A 17,513-nucleotide genomic window follows, 5' to 3' on the forward strand; every position below is an offset into this window, starting at 1 on the left:
TCTACCCAACAGCCCAGTGGAAGCACTTCCTCCCCTAGAAGGGAACAGGGTGCATCTGGCACTCGTCTCTGGGGGTGGGTGGACACAGCACTCCATCTCCAAAAGGCTTGCCACTACTGGGCTAATAGAAAAAGGCCTAAATTGGACAGGGTTTGAGCTTACTCTTGTGTGTGTTCCAGGAGGAACTGGTGTAAAAAGGTCCTGCCTTCAAGTCAAAGCCCTGGCACATTTGACACAAGCTTGCTTTGTGATTATGGGCAGTTTTAAATCACGGGCCTGTACTTTTTTTTTTTATTCCAAATTTCAATTACATATTCAGTCACAATGGCATAGTGGATAGAACCTGCTTTGGGGCCAGGAAAGCCTAGGTGGAAGTCCCACCTCTGGCTCCTTAATCCATTCCTAGTCTTTCTTAGGAGTGATTTATACCCAACGTAAATCTCTATCTAGTTTGTAGGTAGTTTACATGTTTCCCAAGAGACCATAGGTTTTCTGAGGAGGGCAGGGACTGTTTTTTCTTAACCTTACTTTGTATTCCCACAGTTCCTGGTATACAGCAGACAGTTAATAAGTGGGCAAATTGCTTCTCAGTGCCCTAGGCGAGTCTCTTAGGATTATAAACCGCAGAAAAGTCAGCAGAAAACTACCATGTCCGAACCAATTCAGGATGAATTGGATGTGCGTTCTATGGGGGCCTCTACATCTAATGAAATCACAGGTCCATCTCAGCCCCTATTATTTGCCCAATTTCACCTCTTTTTAAGTAGTTAACTCGGGTTATGTGTAGATGGAAGGCTGTGGCATGCTCCATAATTCTCCTGAATAAGGCACCATACTAGGTCGAGCCCAAGGAGATGACGCACGTTGCCCACCGATACATAAACCTGTGCTCTCCTGACATTTTTTCCCTTCCTTACGCACACAGGGCGACATGTTGCAGGGAAAACACTACACTAGAACTCACAAAACTACCAGATCCCTCAAGCCCCGCTCGGACTATCTGCTTCCGCCTCGGAAATGACGCACTCGGAACTTCAGCTCGTGCTGCGCACGCGTATAGTCCACTGAGCCTCTCTAGCCACGCGCTTCCACCTCTTCTCTATGGTTCCTCCCTTGGAATTCGGCCTCTCGGTGGTGGCGCCTTTGGTCCTGCAGGCAGGCTCCGGGTCGCGACACCATGGACGGTTACGACACAGAGGATTTCTCGTCATCCGAGGAAGACGAAGACTACGTACCCTCCGGTGAGGGTTCTCCACCTACCTGCGCGCGACCTGAGGAGAGTGAGAGCGGCGTCCCAGACCTGACCCGCTCCGCCCCCTCGGACTTCAGCTCCCCTTCCGCGGCTCTACCCTCTCCCGGAGCGCGCGCCCGGTGTCCCCCACCCCCACCCCGCGCTCGCACACGCGCGGCCTGGCACTCCCCGTCCCCTCCCGTCTCCCTACCCAAACCCTACCGCGGGAGTTTGTTCTTTCCTCTGGGTCGGCCCAGTCTCCAGGGAAACGTGTGCTGTGCGTCGGGAGAGGCTGTCCCAGGGCGGAGAGAGCAGAACTCTCGGCATCCTGGAGCGCATCCCTGCATCCCACGCCGCGCGAGTCCTTCTGGGGGCCGGCGAGAGGGAAAGCCCGACAGAAATGCAGGCAGGGCTGAGAGTCTGAATCTCCGAGCTGGGGTAGATGCCCGAGGTTACTCACCCGCTTATTCATTCATTCACTCACTGATTCGTTCATTCATTGCAGGAAATCCCGGATATCCCGAAGGACTCCTCTTCTTCCATTGATGCAAAAACAAAAACAAACAAACAAAAAAACAACCCTCTTACCTTCCGTTTTAGTATCAATACTCTGTATTGGTTCCAAGGCAGAAGAGGGGTAAGTGCTAGGCAGTGGCAGTTGAATGACTCGCCTGGTGTCACAGGTGTCTGAGTTCAAATTTGAACCTAGGACCCTGGGTCCGCAGTCTTGGTTTTCAATCCACTGAGCTACTTAGCTACTCCTAATAGTACATTTTTTAAAAACTTCACAAGGCAAAGAAAATAGAGAAGGAATTTTTTTTTCAAAGTAAACTTTTTTGCATAAATTTATGTATTTATGTTTAACAGAATAACCTTAGAGTTTGGGACTGAAAAGGGAGCTCAGAACCAATTATTGCTGTTAACAAATCAAGACAAGAGCTGACTATGCACATTCGTCACTGTGCTAAGCCTTAGATAAGAAGGATAAGGAAATTAAGGCCCCACTAACTGTAGTAATTTGTAGTAATATTTGAAAAGACTCTGCTGATCTTTAAATGTCTCACAAATACCATGTACTATTATTATTACTATCAATCTTAATAATAAACAGAGCTAGGGACAGCCAGGTGGGCTCAGTGGACAGAGAGACAGGCCTGGAGAGGGGAGGCCCTAGATTCAAATTTGACCTCAGATGCTTTCTACTTATGTGACCCTGGACAAATCACTTGTTTAGCCCTTACTGCCCTTCTACATTGGAACCAATACACAGTGTTGATTCTTAGATGGAAGACAAGAGTTAAAAAAAAAAAAAGTAGAACTAGCGTTTCAACAAGCATTTATTATAACTTACATGTCTTTATATTCTGACTATGTTATATACTTTATATTCTATACATGTAGGATGCTAAATGCAAAATATATACAGAATAAATACAAAGTAAATTTAAGAGAGGCTTGCTGAAGGTACTAACTGGGGAAATGGGGGAATTGCTTCTGGAGTTGGGGCTTGAGCTAAATTTGAGGGAAACAAGGGAATCTAAAGGCAATTCAGGAGACTGAAGAGGAGTGGTCATTTGAACCTAAGTATTTTATCCTCTATATCCAGTGCTCTTTCTGTTGTGCTTTGCTGCCTCCAAGTTGAACAGGGGAGTTTTGTGGAAAGAAACAGTAATTAGAATAAATAAGATTTTTCAAGGTTAGAGATCATTTAGTTCAACCTCATTATTTTGTAAGGAAACTGAGACCCAGACTCTGAGGAGAGAAATTTGGTCAAGTTACCCAAGTAATAAGTTAGGAAAAATTAGGACTAGAACTCAGGTCTTGTGATTGGGAAAGCCAAAACACTTTCCACTGTATCTCAAAGGAATCTTGTGTAACGTCCATATATGTATGGGAAGCACCTTGTTAGCCTTTAAAATTGAGTTTAGCAATCTGATGCTTCTCTAATCAATAAATTATATTGTGTATTGTCAAAACCTGAGTTTTTCCTATTGATACCCTCACCAAAGAGGCCCTCAATGTTATTTAAATGTTAATAAAAATTTTATGTAAAGGTGGAAAGTTTTCCTATAGAGTGGCAGGTGTTAATGTTTTGTTGATTGGCTTTTGAGGACATTAATAAGTTGGGGGAGAAGCTGGTTGGCTCAGTGGATTGACAGGCCCCCATTGCTTAGCCCTTACCACTCTTCTGCCTTAGACCCAAAACACAGCATTGATTCTAAGACGAAAGGTAAGGGTTTAAAAAAAAAAAGTTGTGGGCTTCTCCTTTGGCTTCCTGGTGAACTGAACTACTCCCTCAGGATTCTTACAATGGTTTGTGTTCAGCAAATCCTTCCTCTGTGCATATTTGATCTAATCTAGTTGCTTTTCAGTTAATTAGTAGTCAGTCTAGTCAGTCATTAAGTGCCTACTATGTGCCAGGTCCTAGGAGTCAGAGATTAAAAAAGAAGCAGTACTTGGCCTCAAGAGTTTTTCTTCTCCCTTTTCTCCACATTATCCTCATTAGTGCCATTGCTTCCTCTTTTGCCAATACATCTGAGCTGGTGATATCATAATCCAAATGTGATTGCTCTGCTCATCTTGAGTATAGAAAGGGTTTTTTAAATCTTTAAAAATCTTTTCTATCTTCTTTTTTGGGCCACCTTCCAGTTTCATCCTAACATGCCCTCAGGATAATTTTACTTTTTTTACCAACTGTGCATTAGCATGCTTGTTTTTCTTATAGCTCCTCCAACAGTAATAATTTTCTTTTTTTTGGTCAAAGTTGCCAATCTGAGGGATGGTGCTTGAGTTACTTGAAATTTCATTTCTCTAATTATTATTAATTTGAAGCATTTTTTTCAAATCTGTTGATAGCTTGAATTTTTTTCTTTTGAAAACTGCCTAGTTATGCCTTTTGACTATATCGGGGAATGGTGCATACAAATTGTGTGTTTGTGTGTATATATATGTAATAGATATGTGTATATATCCAGTCAGTTCCTTATATATCTTAGACATGAGGCCCTTATCAGAGAAACCTTATAAAAAGATTTTTGCCCCATTGATTAACTCCTTTCTAACTTTATATTACATTTGACAAAAGAAAATGGGGAAAAGGGTATAACAGACCAAAATTTAGGGAATGAAGCCAAAGCAGTTCTTAAGGAAAATATATCTCAACATGATTAACCACAAAAGAGAGAAAGAACAGATCAATGAATTGGGTATGCTATCAAAAAACGATCTAGAAAAATAGTAAATCAAGAAACCCCAACTAAAACATCAAAGTAAAAAAGAAGAGATTAATGATTGAAAGCAAAAACACCACCATAATCAGCTAATGAAACTAGGATCTGGTTTTTGAAACACCAATAAAGCAAATGAACTGATACCTATTCTCTTCTTTTGGTTTCATATCTTGGCTATTCTCCTATTAACAATATTTCTTTTTTTTTTCTGGATCTTTTGTTTATTCCTTTTTCCAGCCTCTTTCTGAGTTGGAACTTTGAGTCATGGCCAGACCCTGTGCACTTTTGGTGGGAGTGGGTGGTGTCTTGTTTGGTCTTGGCTATATATTATATGGGGTCCTTCTGTTGCTTTGCATTATTGAGTGCCATGTTCTTTGAGCACCTTATTAGGGTAACCTTAAATTTTAGTGCTCAATGTGCTTTGATCTAGGGTTCAATCCTCTTGGTGTTCTCCCAGTTTGAGTTTTTTGCCCTCTTAATCCCAGGAGAGGTCTGAGTGACATAAGTGTAGGCTAACTCCTATTTGGAGCTCCAGTAAACAGTTCCTGGCCCATGCCCTGTAAGTACACTTTTAAGCTTTCCTAGGTCAGAGCCAGAATACTCCAGACTTGCTTCTGCTCTACTAGACATTTATAGCCTCAGCCTTTCCTTGTTCTGGAAAAGTCCACAATCAGGCATCCAGGCTTCCTAACTTCTGCTTCCTTTTAGTCTGTGTGCAGGCTTGGATTTTCCTGCCTGTCCTTTTCTCTAGTGTCTGCAGGGGGATGCCTTTCTCCAAGGCCATCCTTGACTGGGAAAAGTTACTCATTGCAGTTTCCCCGTGGACTTCCCAATAACCATTAATCTGGTGCTCTTCCTCAATTTTTATTGGAGTGGTTGTATGAAAGAGTTGAATTGTTCTGCTTTCTTCCTCTTTGCTATCTTTGATTGTCACTGACTTTCTTTTCTTGCTGGGAATTCTCTTATTTGGTAGATAAAGCCATCATCTTTGTATCCAGGTGGTTATTGACTTTTAATGATATTGTGTGATTTCAGGTGGAGAATATAGTGAAGATGATGTGAGTGAGTTAGTGAAGGAAGATGAAGTGGAAGATGAAGTGGAGACACAGGAAAACAAAGGCAAAAAAGGGAATTCCAAAGAGAAAAAAAGGAAGTCTGCAGGTGTTGTCCCCAGGTAACCCTGCTTCCTCAGTGTTTCAGAGTCTGTGATGGGCCCCTGGCATTCATTTGTGCTTTTAGATGTGACTTTTCTGGCAGTGATATACTTACTGAAACCAATCATTGGCACTAGGAGTCTATAAACCTTTCAGTTGGTCCATGTTAGAGACTTAAACTCCACTAGGAAATAGCCATCCTTTTGCTTTCCTTTGATTGTGTGGGTGTCATGAAAGCAAAAGAATAAGTTTAATTAATGGAAAGGATACAAGATATCAAGTATTAAGGGATTCCTGATTTGAAATGAAGATGGGCTAAGCCATCATCTATGAGACCTCTAGTTTGACCCTTCCTCTACTATGAAATATTGTGTAACTTTAGTTCCCATTTTTTCTGTGTCTGACTTTTTTCCCCCACAAAAGTGAAAATAGGCTATTGATTTACTCAGAGGATTTAGGGGAAAGCCAGTTCACCAATAAACATTTATTAAATGCATTCTATGTGTTGGCACTGTGCTGAGTGCTAGGGATACAAATGCAAATGTGAGGCATCCCAGAAGACTCTTACTGGGTGCTGTAGCATCTTCACAGGGAAGGAAATTTAGGATATTTGCAAAATAGAGATGCAATAATTTGGGGACAGATGAACCAACAATTAGAGAAATCAAGAAATATGTCTTAAAGAATAACTAATATAAAAGTAATTTATTTCATAAAGGGAAAGTTTTTAAATACCTGACATTAGTTTATTAAAAGTGTGCTGAGTTTTTACAGAGCTCTTCACATACATTCTCATGTGCTTTTCACAATAATCTTACAAGGTAGTTGCTATTATTATTCTGATTTTACAGATGAGGAAGCTGAGGCAGAGAAATAGATTAAGAGACTTGCCCACTAATTGATTTAGGTTCCACTTGGTTCCAAGTCTGGCATTCTCTATTCTCAACCTTTGCTAGAGGAAGAGTTTAAAAACTCATACTGTTTTATCCAGTCCATATGTTAAAAAATATATATATATATTAGTACCTGACAAACCACTTCTGTGACATGACATTGAATAAAAACTTGTAGGGCCAGGGAAAGAAGGAATAAGTATACCCTGAATCTAAGGGAATAGGGGAGATTTATTTGAACGGTGACTCCATTCTGAAAGGATCAGTCTTTAAGGGCCAGACATATACTTTGGGATATAATTTTTATCACCCATTCTCATAGCTCAGTAACATAAGTCTGCCTCAAAAAAGAGGTAATGAAATGAAAAGGTAAATTTTTTAAAAATTACATTATATAATCATCGTCAATATAACCAACTATACTTGCCTAATAACTATTTTTACATTTAAATTAACCTCTCTCAGAACATAAAATTTCAATTCTTTTTTCATTTTCTTCCTTTCCAGTCTACATTAAGATTCTCTGCCCACTTATTCTCTTTCATTTACTCCTAGGATCAAATAGTTCATTTGAAAAGAGAAGTTTTTAGGGCTGGAACAAATCAGGATAAGTCAGCATGGACTACCTTCTTGGACTTCTTTGCTGGATCTTCATCCAAGTTTTGCCTACTGACTGTTCCTAAGGCTTTGCCTATGCACTCTTTTCTTTTCTCTTCCTATTTCTCTTTCTTCTAAAAATATTCATTGTTAGAAGGGATGGCTCTACACAGAGATTATTAGTTGATGTAAAAATGAAAGATCAATAAAAATATTTTTTTAAAAAGATAAAAACTATTTAAAGGCTATTGCAATAGTCCAGGTTAGGGGTGATGAGGATTTGAACTAAGTTGTAAGTGTGCAGATACAGAGGAGAGATAATAAGCAAGAGATGTTGTAGAGAAAGAAATTACAAAAGATTTGGCAACTGATTAGCTAGACCAAGTGAGAAAGAGAAGTAGTGGATGATATCCAAGCTTGCAAGGATGATGGCACCCTGCATAGTAAGTGTAGGAAGAGGGGTGGGTTTGAGAGGAAAAAAAATGAGTTCCACTTTTGCACTAGTTGCATATGCAGAAGATGATTAGTTTAAAATGTTTAGTAGATAGTCATTGATGTACAACTGGAGCCCAGTAGAGACTAGGGGTGAATAAGTAGATCTAGGAAGCATCTGCATAGGATGATTATTAAATCCATGGGATCTGATAGGATCACCAAAGGATTTTTCTGAAGTGTAGATGTAACCACATCATCCCATTTACTTGGGAAATGCCAATGGCTTCCTGTTACTCTTAGAATCAAATATAGACTCTTCTTCCCAATGGGCCATTTTCTATCCCTTTAATATATTATTCCCTCCATGGCCTCTGCTGACTAGCTGTACTGGCCTACTGACTTTTTCTCATATATGACACCCTGTCCCTTCTCTCCTCCCCTTTTTCCTGACTTTTCCCCCTGCCTGAGATGCTTTCCCCCTTCACCTTAGACTCCTTAACTTCTTTATGAGTCAGTTCAAGCACTAGCTACTGTTGGAAAGAGGCCTTTGTAGTTTTCCCCATCTACTCATGTCCCTTTCCAAGACTATCCTTTGTCTTCTTTGCCTAACTGATGTCTATGTTTTCTCCCCATCTAGATTGTGTCTTGAAGGTAGTGACTGCTTTTTTATTTGTATCCCTGGTACTTGATACAGTCTTCAGCACATACATAATGTATTAGGTGTTCCTTTTGTTAGGTTATTTATGGTAATTTGGGGTTGTTGGGCAAGCACACTGAGCAATAAGGTAATGAGAAAGCAGTATTCTTTCTCCCTCCTCCCTAACCTTGTCAGTTGGAGTCAGGCTGGGATTCAGAATGATAACTCACTCTCTAAATTGTTAGAAACAGGGGTTTAGTTTATTTTAAATTTATTTTTTAAATTTTATTTGGTCAATTTCAAACATTATTCCTTAGTTACAAAAATCATATTCTATCCCTCCCTCCCATCCCCCCTCCCTTCCCATACCAACACACAATTCCACTGGGTATTACATGTGACCTTGATCAGAACTTATTTCCATGTTGTTGATGTTTATACTGGGATGTTTATTTAGAGTCTACATCCACAATTTTATCCCCCTTGACCCATGTAAGTCAAGCAGTTGTTTTTCTTTTGTGTTTCTACTCCCACAGTTCTTTCTCTGGATTTGGATAGTGTTCTTTCTCATAAGGCCCTCAGAATTGTTCTGGATCATTGCATTGTTGCTAGTAGAGAGGTCCATTACATTCAATTGTGCCACAGTGTATCAGTCTCTGTGTATAATGTTCTCCTGGTTCTGCTCCTTTCACTCTGCATCACTTCCCAGAGGTCTTTCCAGTTCACATGGAATTCCTCCACTTTATTATTCCTTTGAGCACAATAGTATTCCAGCACCAACATATACCGCAATTTGTTCAGCCATTCCCCAAGTGAAGGGCATCCCCATATTTTCCAATTTTTTGCCACCACAAAGAGCGCAGCCATGAATATTCTTGTACACGTCTTTTTCCTTATTATCTCTTTGGAGTACAAACCCAGCAGTGCTATGGCTGGATCAAAGGGCAGATAGTCTTTTAGTGCCATTTGGGCATAGTTCCAAATTGCCCTCCAGAATGGTTGGATCAATTCACAACTCCACCAGGAATACATTAATGTCCCAACTTTGCTACATCCCCTCCAGCATTCATTATTTTCCATTGCTGTCATGTTAGCCAATCTGCTCAGGGGTTTATTTTAAGGGAGGAGGGGTAAGAGAATTTGGATAGGAGAGAGGAATTTCCGAATTTTCCCTGATCTATTGTAAATCTTAAAATGGTTTTGTAATCTTAAATGTAAAATGTAAAATGATTGTAAATCTTAAAATGATACTTAAAAAGTATTTTGTGAGAGATGTTCTTAACAGCTTTGAAAGGTCTTCAGAGCCAAGCTCCAAATATTTCAGAGAGAAATCAGTAACCAAAAGGCAGAGAAATCTCCTTAGCTTTTCCTCCTCAAGTATCAGGAAAAAGAGTCCAAAAGAAGCCGTTTGTGTCTTCCTGTTTAACTGACTTCTCCAGTTCACATTCTCCTCTGGAATTTTTCCTTGATGGACAGATCTCCAAGCTTCCATTCTTTGCATCTGTTTTTCCAGATTTTCTACAGCATTGATCTCTTAGAATAGTAAGGCACCAGAAGAAATGAAGTAGATAGAGTACTGGTTAGAGCACTGCAGTGGAGTCAGGAAGACCTGAGTTCAGGTCCTTACTCATACACCTATCAGCTGGGCAAGTCATTTCACTTTAATGGGGATAGAACTCAAGGTAGTATGAGTGCTTTGCAACCCCTAAAGTGTCACATAAATACTAGCTTATCAACATTGTGATTATATGTTTAAGAAATGCTTGTTGACTGATTGGTTAATACTAAAAATAAAATTACCACCTCCTTTAATCTGAATTTAGAATCTTCCAAATGACTTGGTGATCTCTTTTCTCTAAACTTGCATAGCAAAGAATTCTCTAAGATAGTAGTAATTTCCATTTCCCTATATTGTCTCTCTTTTCCTTTTCTGACTGTGTTGGTACTTAGGAAGAGAAAAAAAGGTGGGCTCTTAGTAGAAGCCCAGGAAGAGACAGAAGACAAGATAGAAGCAGAAATAGAAGGAAAGAGTGGTGAAGAGGAAGAGAAAGCAGTGGAACCAGAAAAGAGCATTACATCAGAGGAGGAGAAAAAAAGACAAGATGATGCCCTCTGGGCAAGCTTCCTCAGTGATGTGGGACCAAAAACACAGGTTCGACCTCCAAGAAGCCAAGTGAAGGTGAGTGGAGACAGAGCTAATGTGAATGTTTCTCTAGAATTGTTCTGGATTTTTTTGTGTGGATTACCCTGAAACTGAGGTATAAAATCAGTGGTAAAAATCAGCTTGCATCTGTTGTCTTCCTCCCTGCTACAATTGCAAAGAAAAGTATCCTTCCCAAATGACAGAGCTTAGGAATGGAATTCCTTTGTGAGGTTTTATTTACATGAGAGGTGAACCAGCTGTGAACTGCTTGCCAGAACCATCTGTTGGGTCTTTTACCACCTGGTGGAACTCACCAGATTTTTTGCTCTGTTTTGTAGACAGAAGGAGAAGGCCAAGAGAGGAATTCAGACAAGTTCCATGTGACCGCAAAAGAGCCAGAACAACCTAGCAAAAGTGAAAAAGTGAAAATCACCAGGGTGTTTGATTTTGCTGGCGAAGAGGTCAGGTAAGGTGACCTTCATTGTATTGGGAAGCATTTTAGGTCCTTTGAGAGCTTACAGATGAGGTTAAAATTCCATTCTCAGGGCCAAAGTCGGTGTAATGTGAAGGTCCTTATATATAGACTTCAAGAAAGGTAGGTAGGTAGGGTGATGTAGCCTGCCAATTAGAAGGCAAGAAATGTGAGCCAGGAGGGGTCAAGTATGATTGTTGATTGCTATAGCTTTCTGGCCTTGGATAATTCATTTTCTTCTTCATTATATTCATCTGAGAAGGTGAATAGCCTGTGAAGCTTTGGACTCTCAGATAAAGCCTCTTGTTCACGAAAAGGAATTTAGTCTTTCTCTTGCTTTTGAGTTAACTGATGGTAATTATTTACCTTAAATCAAATGTAGTCTGGATGTGCTGAACTGACTAGACTCCTTTTGGATGTAGATAACAGCTGAGTGGTGCCTCTGATTCCCCAATGGTGTTTGTAGCTCTAGCAGATTGATAGTAACAGGGCTACATTTTTAGAGGTCAGCAGGGTCTTTGTGAAGAGCATATTTTATTTCTTTCTTTTTAAAAATCCTTACTTTCTGTCTTAGAATCAGTACTGTGTATTGGTTCCAAGGTAGAAAAGTGGTAAGGGCTAGGCAGTAGGGTTTCAGTGACTTGCCCAGGGTCCTACAGCTAGGAAGAGTCTGAGGCCAGATTTGAATCCAGGTCCTTCTGTCTCCAGGCTTGGCTCTCTATCCACTGAGCTGCCTAGCTATCCCCAAAGAGCATATTTCTGATGATGATCAATAAGCCAGTCTGAATTTTTGTCACTCAGTTTGCATGATCAGGTTGACCAAGACACTGACAAAATCATTGGTAATGTCAGTGAAAGTGCTTATAAGTGAAATACATATTAGTCCATAAATTACATTAATACGGCATTCTGTTCCATCATACTATATTTATCTACCACAGGTTTTCAAACCTATCTGAAGCCATAGCTCATGAAGCCTCATTTGCTTCCCTCAGAGCACCAATGATAGCTAAGCTAAGAGAAGATTCTTGGTAACTTTTCCGGGGACTAAAAACCATTTGTGCAGAAGATGAATTGGTGAATTCCTATTGTTATGAGAAAACACTAGATTTTCTGCCTCTTTAGTGTTGTAAATCTTCTTATTTGTGCTAATATGGTTTTCCTGCAACCAATTTCATTGGTTTAAAAACCTTGTTGGTCCTTTTTCCTTTTTAAAGATAGGGTCAACACCTAGAACAGGAGTTCTTAAACCTTTTCTGTGTCTTGGACCCCTCCTCCAAATCATGTTTTTAAATGCAAAAAATAAAATAAAATAGATAGAAGTACAAAAGAAACTAAATTTACTCATATACAATTAGTAACATGTTAAAACAAGTTCCCAGACCTCATGTTAACTATTCCTCATCTAGAGTAGCTGTATAATCTGTGTTCTGTCAGGAGAGGGCAGCATATATCCCTCCATCCAAAAACATCTGTGGACATGGCGAAGAAATTATTATTAAAACAAAACAAAACACTTTTATCTTGAGCTTTTAGTGCTTCAAATTGAATGTCAACTGTTGGTGAGTGCATTCCTAGGAAACCTCAACACTGAATTTCACAGAAATAGGATTTTATTGATATAATTTGTTTTTATATGACTTAGGTTTCCATTTGTATCCTTTTCCCTTTTTTCATGAAGTCTTCTCTTATATCAGTGTTGGATTTTTTTGTTTGTTTTGAGAAAGAAATAGAATAAGAGAAAAAAATCAGCAAGTGAAGTCAGACATTTATTTAGCTCCTACTAAGTGCCAGGTACTCTTAAGCTCTGGAATGACAAAGAAAGACAAAAAACCTAAACCTTAAACCCAGTCCACACAAAGGAGCACTGGATTTTAACCCAGGAAGCAGATTCTGACTTGCCTGAATTTGAGTCTATTATTTTCTTGGTATTCTCTTGATTTCTTTTGTTTTTGTATTTGTGAAACAAAGTAGTATTTGTCTATCTTCCCAAGGATTACAAGGAAGCAGTTAAAGTGATTAATCATAAATGGTTTGGTAATTAGACTTGTTATATCTTTACAATCATCTCTTGCATTTTAAATGCTAAATTTTGACTTTTCCCTGTTTTTTTTCTTAATACTTGAAAAGTATTATTTCTAAATGGTTTATTGAAATTCAGAAAACTATTATTTTTATCTTTCCCTATTATAAAGCTAGTTGAATCTGTTAGCACATACTTTCCTAAATGATTCACCTTTTTGGCACAGGCCAGGCATCAAGAATTACTGTTCTAAATCATGACTTTGCAGGAAGTTCTGAACCAGTGAAAATAAGGCTAAAATAGCATTTTTGTTGAAAGCACATGCATGAATGGCTTAGATAGGCAGGACTTTTGGTATTAATGTTGTCTCTTGAGCAAACATTAAACTAGAACTTAACCTTAGCCCAGAACATGGATATTTTTGTAGCTGAATCTTCTCTCACTATTTGAAAACTAGCATTGAGGGCTTTTCCAGATGCAAATGTCAGCCATTTGGTTGGTCAGAGACAAATGAGATCTTAGACTCTAATCTGGAAGAGACCTTGAGATCATCTAGTCTAATGTTCTCATTTTACAAATGAAGAAGCCCAGAAATATTAAGTCACTTACCTGAGGTCACATAAATACTAAATGTCTGGGTTGTTATTGGTTAAGCCCCTCCTGTGTGTTGGGCACCAAGACAATCGCCGCTGTCCTGAGGGAGCTTATGTTCTGTGTGGGGAATCAACATGTACAATAATCAGATACAAAATAAGTATGCATACAATACAAGTAAATGCCAGGCGGCTCCCACAGGGTGGCCCTGCAGCAGCTGATTTGGGGAGGAGGCAGCAGTGGGAAGGGAGGGCATGGTAAGCACAGGAGACAGGATGTTGTGGGCCAGGAGCACCCAGAAGGCCCTTTTGGCTACACCAGTGATGAATATGTGAAGGAGAACAAACTGAGGAAGATGTTGAGGCGAGGTTGTGAAAGGCTGTAAGTAATAGCATGAGATTATGTTGAGCAGGGAAGTGACCTGGGCAGTGCTGTGCTTTAGAAATATCTCTGATAGTTGTGGGAAGGAGGCCTTGTAGAAGGCAAGTTTTGAGACAGGGAGTCCAGGCAGCACTTGAGGAAGGGTGGCAAGAGAGCCAAGCAAAGGGACAGGTGAAGGAGAAGTCGAGAAGCTCCAGTCCATGAGTCTTAACTGCCCACTGGCTGTGGGGGATGGGGAAGACGGAGGAGTAGAGCATGACCACAGACACAACCCTTGGTTGCTGTGGGGCAGGCGTAGTTGGGGAGATAGTGAGTGCTGCCCTGTATATGGGCAATTATAGGTGCCTTCAGGATATCCATTTGAAATGTTCACGGGGTAGTTGGTGAGAGAGGATGGAGCACAGGAGAGAAAGCAAGGCTGAATGCAGAGCCCTGGGAAGCATCTGTATAGAGTTGATCAGGAGAAAGAATGCCTACCACTCTTTTTCTGCCCCCCCACCTCTTAGTCACCCTGTACGTTGCTTCTCTGAATTCAGTTCTAGGCCCCTGGTAAAACACCTGCAGGGATTCAACAGCCCATTGGGACACAGCATGCCTCCCTACCTTGCGTTAGCTGGAAGCCCTCTCTCCTGCTTCAGGGCAGAGTTCTTTAGAACTTTCCTTGGGAGATGGCTTTTTTGAAATAGAAAATCAGAAACACACTGAGCAGTGAATTCTTTGCAGAATCACAGGAGGGCTGGCAAACTATCACTGCGTTTTTATACAATGTTATGAGCCTGCTCTAGCTGTGCTTGGTATAAGAGAGGGACTATATTTTGTATTTGTGGAGAGGCATAGTAAGAGGAAGCCTTGATTGACATACCTTTGTATGTGTCCATGTAGAGACCGCTTGGCATATTAGATTGGAACTGGGCTGGAAGCCAGGGAGCCCTAGATTCAAGGCATGTTTTTGAAAATACTAGCTGTGTGACCCAGAATCACCTGTTGTTCTAGGCAGCTGTCTAAGAAGGTGCCACTCTGCATTGATTAAGAGTGTTTCCTTACTCAGAGAAGTTCCCTATACCAGTGAAATCACAGATTTATTGCTATCCCTATATACATTATGTATACATTATACATGAGATAGGAGAGCATTTGTAGTTATTATAATATTTTACATTTATGTAGCACTTTATAGGTTATGAAGCAATTTTACATGAGGTAATCCTCATTTAAGCCCCATAAAAATCCTGTAATTTTGGGAGTCAACAATGAAGAAGGAATAGAAATCCAGCCAGTTGGTTTCTCCCTTTAAAACAGCTTATGAACAGCTTTCAGTAAGTGGCATGGACTTGTTAGGACAGAGATCTACATTTTCTGACTAAATGTGATCTGGCCTATTTGTAATCTAGACAGCAAGTCAGGACACACACACACACACAAAACTGGAACTGAGTTGGGACTTGAACAGACCACATGATGTTGGTTGTAATCTGAAGAGTCCTGTGTCTTGAGTGCAATTTAGTATTTTGCTTCAGCAGTGTTTTACCAAATCTTTTATTTTACAAAATGGTTGGTTTGGGGGATGTCTTTATCTCTGAGTTCTTGAAAAATGTCTTACACTTCAGTATGCTTTTTACTACTTATTACACAGTCAAGAATTTCATACACATTGTGCATGTTAGGGCTGGATGCTCTAAACTTTCCCCCTTATGTCTTAGTTCATGGTCAGGCCTCTGAGAACCTAAAGGTATTTCTGCTGGAAAGCAGACTCTTGTATAATACTGTGATTCAGATCTCCTTGGCTCATGTGGAGTCCAATGGGTCGATGACAAATAGCCAGAAGACTGAAAGGGAAGAAGTGTTAATATTGTCAAGTGGAATCAGACTGGGAAAACTACTAAAGGCCAGATCAAAATATCTTTTTGATAAGCTCTCAGAATACACATTTTTAAAGTTAGATTTCCTCTTCTTAGTAAGAAAAGAGAGGGGATAAAAAGAAGGAAAAAATGCATTGAATACAATTTTTCCTATGTGAAATCTTGCCTAACCCAATCCCAGACTTATCTTTGTGCTTTTACTGTTAGAATTTCCCTTTATTTTAAATACATCACATTTTTCATCTTTATGAACCAATGAAAACCAGAATTTATGTAGATTAAGACAGGATTCTTTGTCTTTTTGCCTTTTAAATTCTTGATTTGATATATTTCCAAACCATTTTCAGAAGATGGACAGATCTAAGGCAAGTAAAGGCTTGCCTCACCACCTTGTTGCATAAAGGATAGAATCCTTGCATGATAGAATCCCAACCTGCATCCCTGGGCCAAACACCTAAAGAGGTCCTGTGTTTTGCAATGTCAGAAAGTATGTTTATTGTTAAGATTAAAAATTAGGGGAGACTGAGGCAAGATAGAAATTAGTTTCTCTCTGCAAGGAATATTATATTTTTATGAGGTTTATTGAAGATTAAAATATAAAGAAAACACAAGTAAGAAAAGCACATGTCTAGGCTCAGAGAGCCTATTCACAACCACTCACATCTTGCCTGCTAGGTGGAGAGCCGTGTGCTCCGAAGCGGAAGTAAAAAGAGAAAAAAAAGAGACCCCACCTATGGCGGAGAACTTTTTTTTTTTTAAACCCTTACCTTTCTTGGAGTCAATACTGTGTATTGGCTCCAAGGCAGAAGAGTGGTAAGGGCTAGGCAATGGGGGGTCAAGTGACTTGCCCAGGGTCACACAGCTAGGAAGTGTCTGAGGCCAGATTTGAACCTAGGACCTCACATCTCTAGGCCTGACTCTCAATCCACTGAGCCACCCAGCTGCCCCCCAGAGAACTTTTAAATAATATTTTGCTCTCATCCCAGGTGAGAATTCAGTGAGATTACAAAGCATTCTGGGAAAGTGGAGCACGGACTTCTGGGGATTGAAGTCCTGGATACGAGTCTATTTTTACATTATGACATTTAGCCCTAAGTATGCTGTTTGGAATTTTGAATCTAAGGGATTTGCAGCAGCATAGTTAGTTCATATAACTTAAAGCAAATTCAGTTGGAAATGTCTTTGGTGGAACACTTTCTAACACAGATCATAATCTACTCTAGGTCTCTCATTTAAAGACTTTTCTCTTTTTCTCTTCGCATCTTGTGGCAGTGTAGCACTTAGCTCATTCTTAATTTGGTGCTCTTGCTCCATGCTTGGCCATCTCCTTTTCTTGTACTACACACCTAGAGGAGCTTTGTGAGCCCAAGTTATTATGGCCAGGGTGCTGCAGCCTGATTGATATTCCATGTATCTTTTTATTGCTTTTGGGGTCACATCATTTCTGAGATTATGGCACACCATATGGTGAACCATTTATAGCCATAGGGTATTACCAAGAGATTCTTGATGTGAAAAAGATAGGCTTTTAGAGAATCTGAATTGTAAAATGTCAGATAATAATTGTTAAAAATTGCTTGTACATATAATTTTTTAAAAATAGGCTTTTGTGTCAAGGATTGGGTGATTCCCAAATATAGTCTAGCCTGATGATGTCCTTATTTGATTCTGGGACTGGCCAAGTATATCTACACAGCCTGCCATGCTTTATCTAATTTAGATTTTTCTGTTTGGCTTTTTGTTTCTCTCTCTCTTTCCCTCTATTACTCTCTCTCTCCCTCCATTACTCTCTTTCTCTCTCTCTCCTCTCTTCCCTCCCCCTTTCTTTCCCCCTCAGTATCCCATTTATCCCCCTTCCTTCCTC

At 40.0% G+C, this 17,513-nt stretch overlaps 1 protein-coding gene across 2 annotated transcripts in view; it reads left to right on the top strand.

Annotated features, from left to right (window-relative positions):
• The first annotated feature begins 987 nt into the window (after positions 1-987).
• Positions 988-17,513, top strand: part of CFDP1 (craniofacial development protein 1) — a 155,861-nt gene continuing 139,335 nt past the window's right edge. Inside the window, exons 1-4 of one of the 2 annotated variants that reach the window (XM_001367608.4) lie at positions 1,054-1,241; positions 5,497-5,635; positions 10,128-10,356; positions 10,659-10,786. In XM_001367608.4, the coding sequence (XP_001367645.1) occupies positions 1,178-1,241; positions 5,497-5,635; positions 10,128-10,356; positions 10,659-10,786 (560 nt within the window). In that variant the 5' untranslated portion in view covers positions 1,054-1,177. Of the gene's footprint in view, positions 1,242-5,496; positions 5,636-10,127; positions 10,357-10,658; positions 10,787-17,513 lie in introns of both variants that reach the window. The other variant, XM_007477399.3, reaches the window with a different exon arrangement.

This window comes from Monodelphis domestica, chromosome 1 (assembly GCF_027887165.1).
Source record: "Monodelphis domestica isolate mMonDom1 chromosome 1, mMonDom1.pri, whole genome shotgun sequence".
NCBI lineage: Eukaryota > Metazoa > Chordata > Mammalia > Didelphimorphia > Didelphidae > Monodelphis > Monodelphis domestica.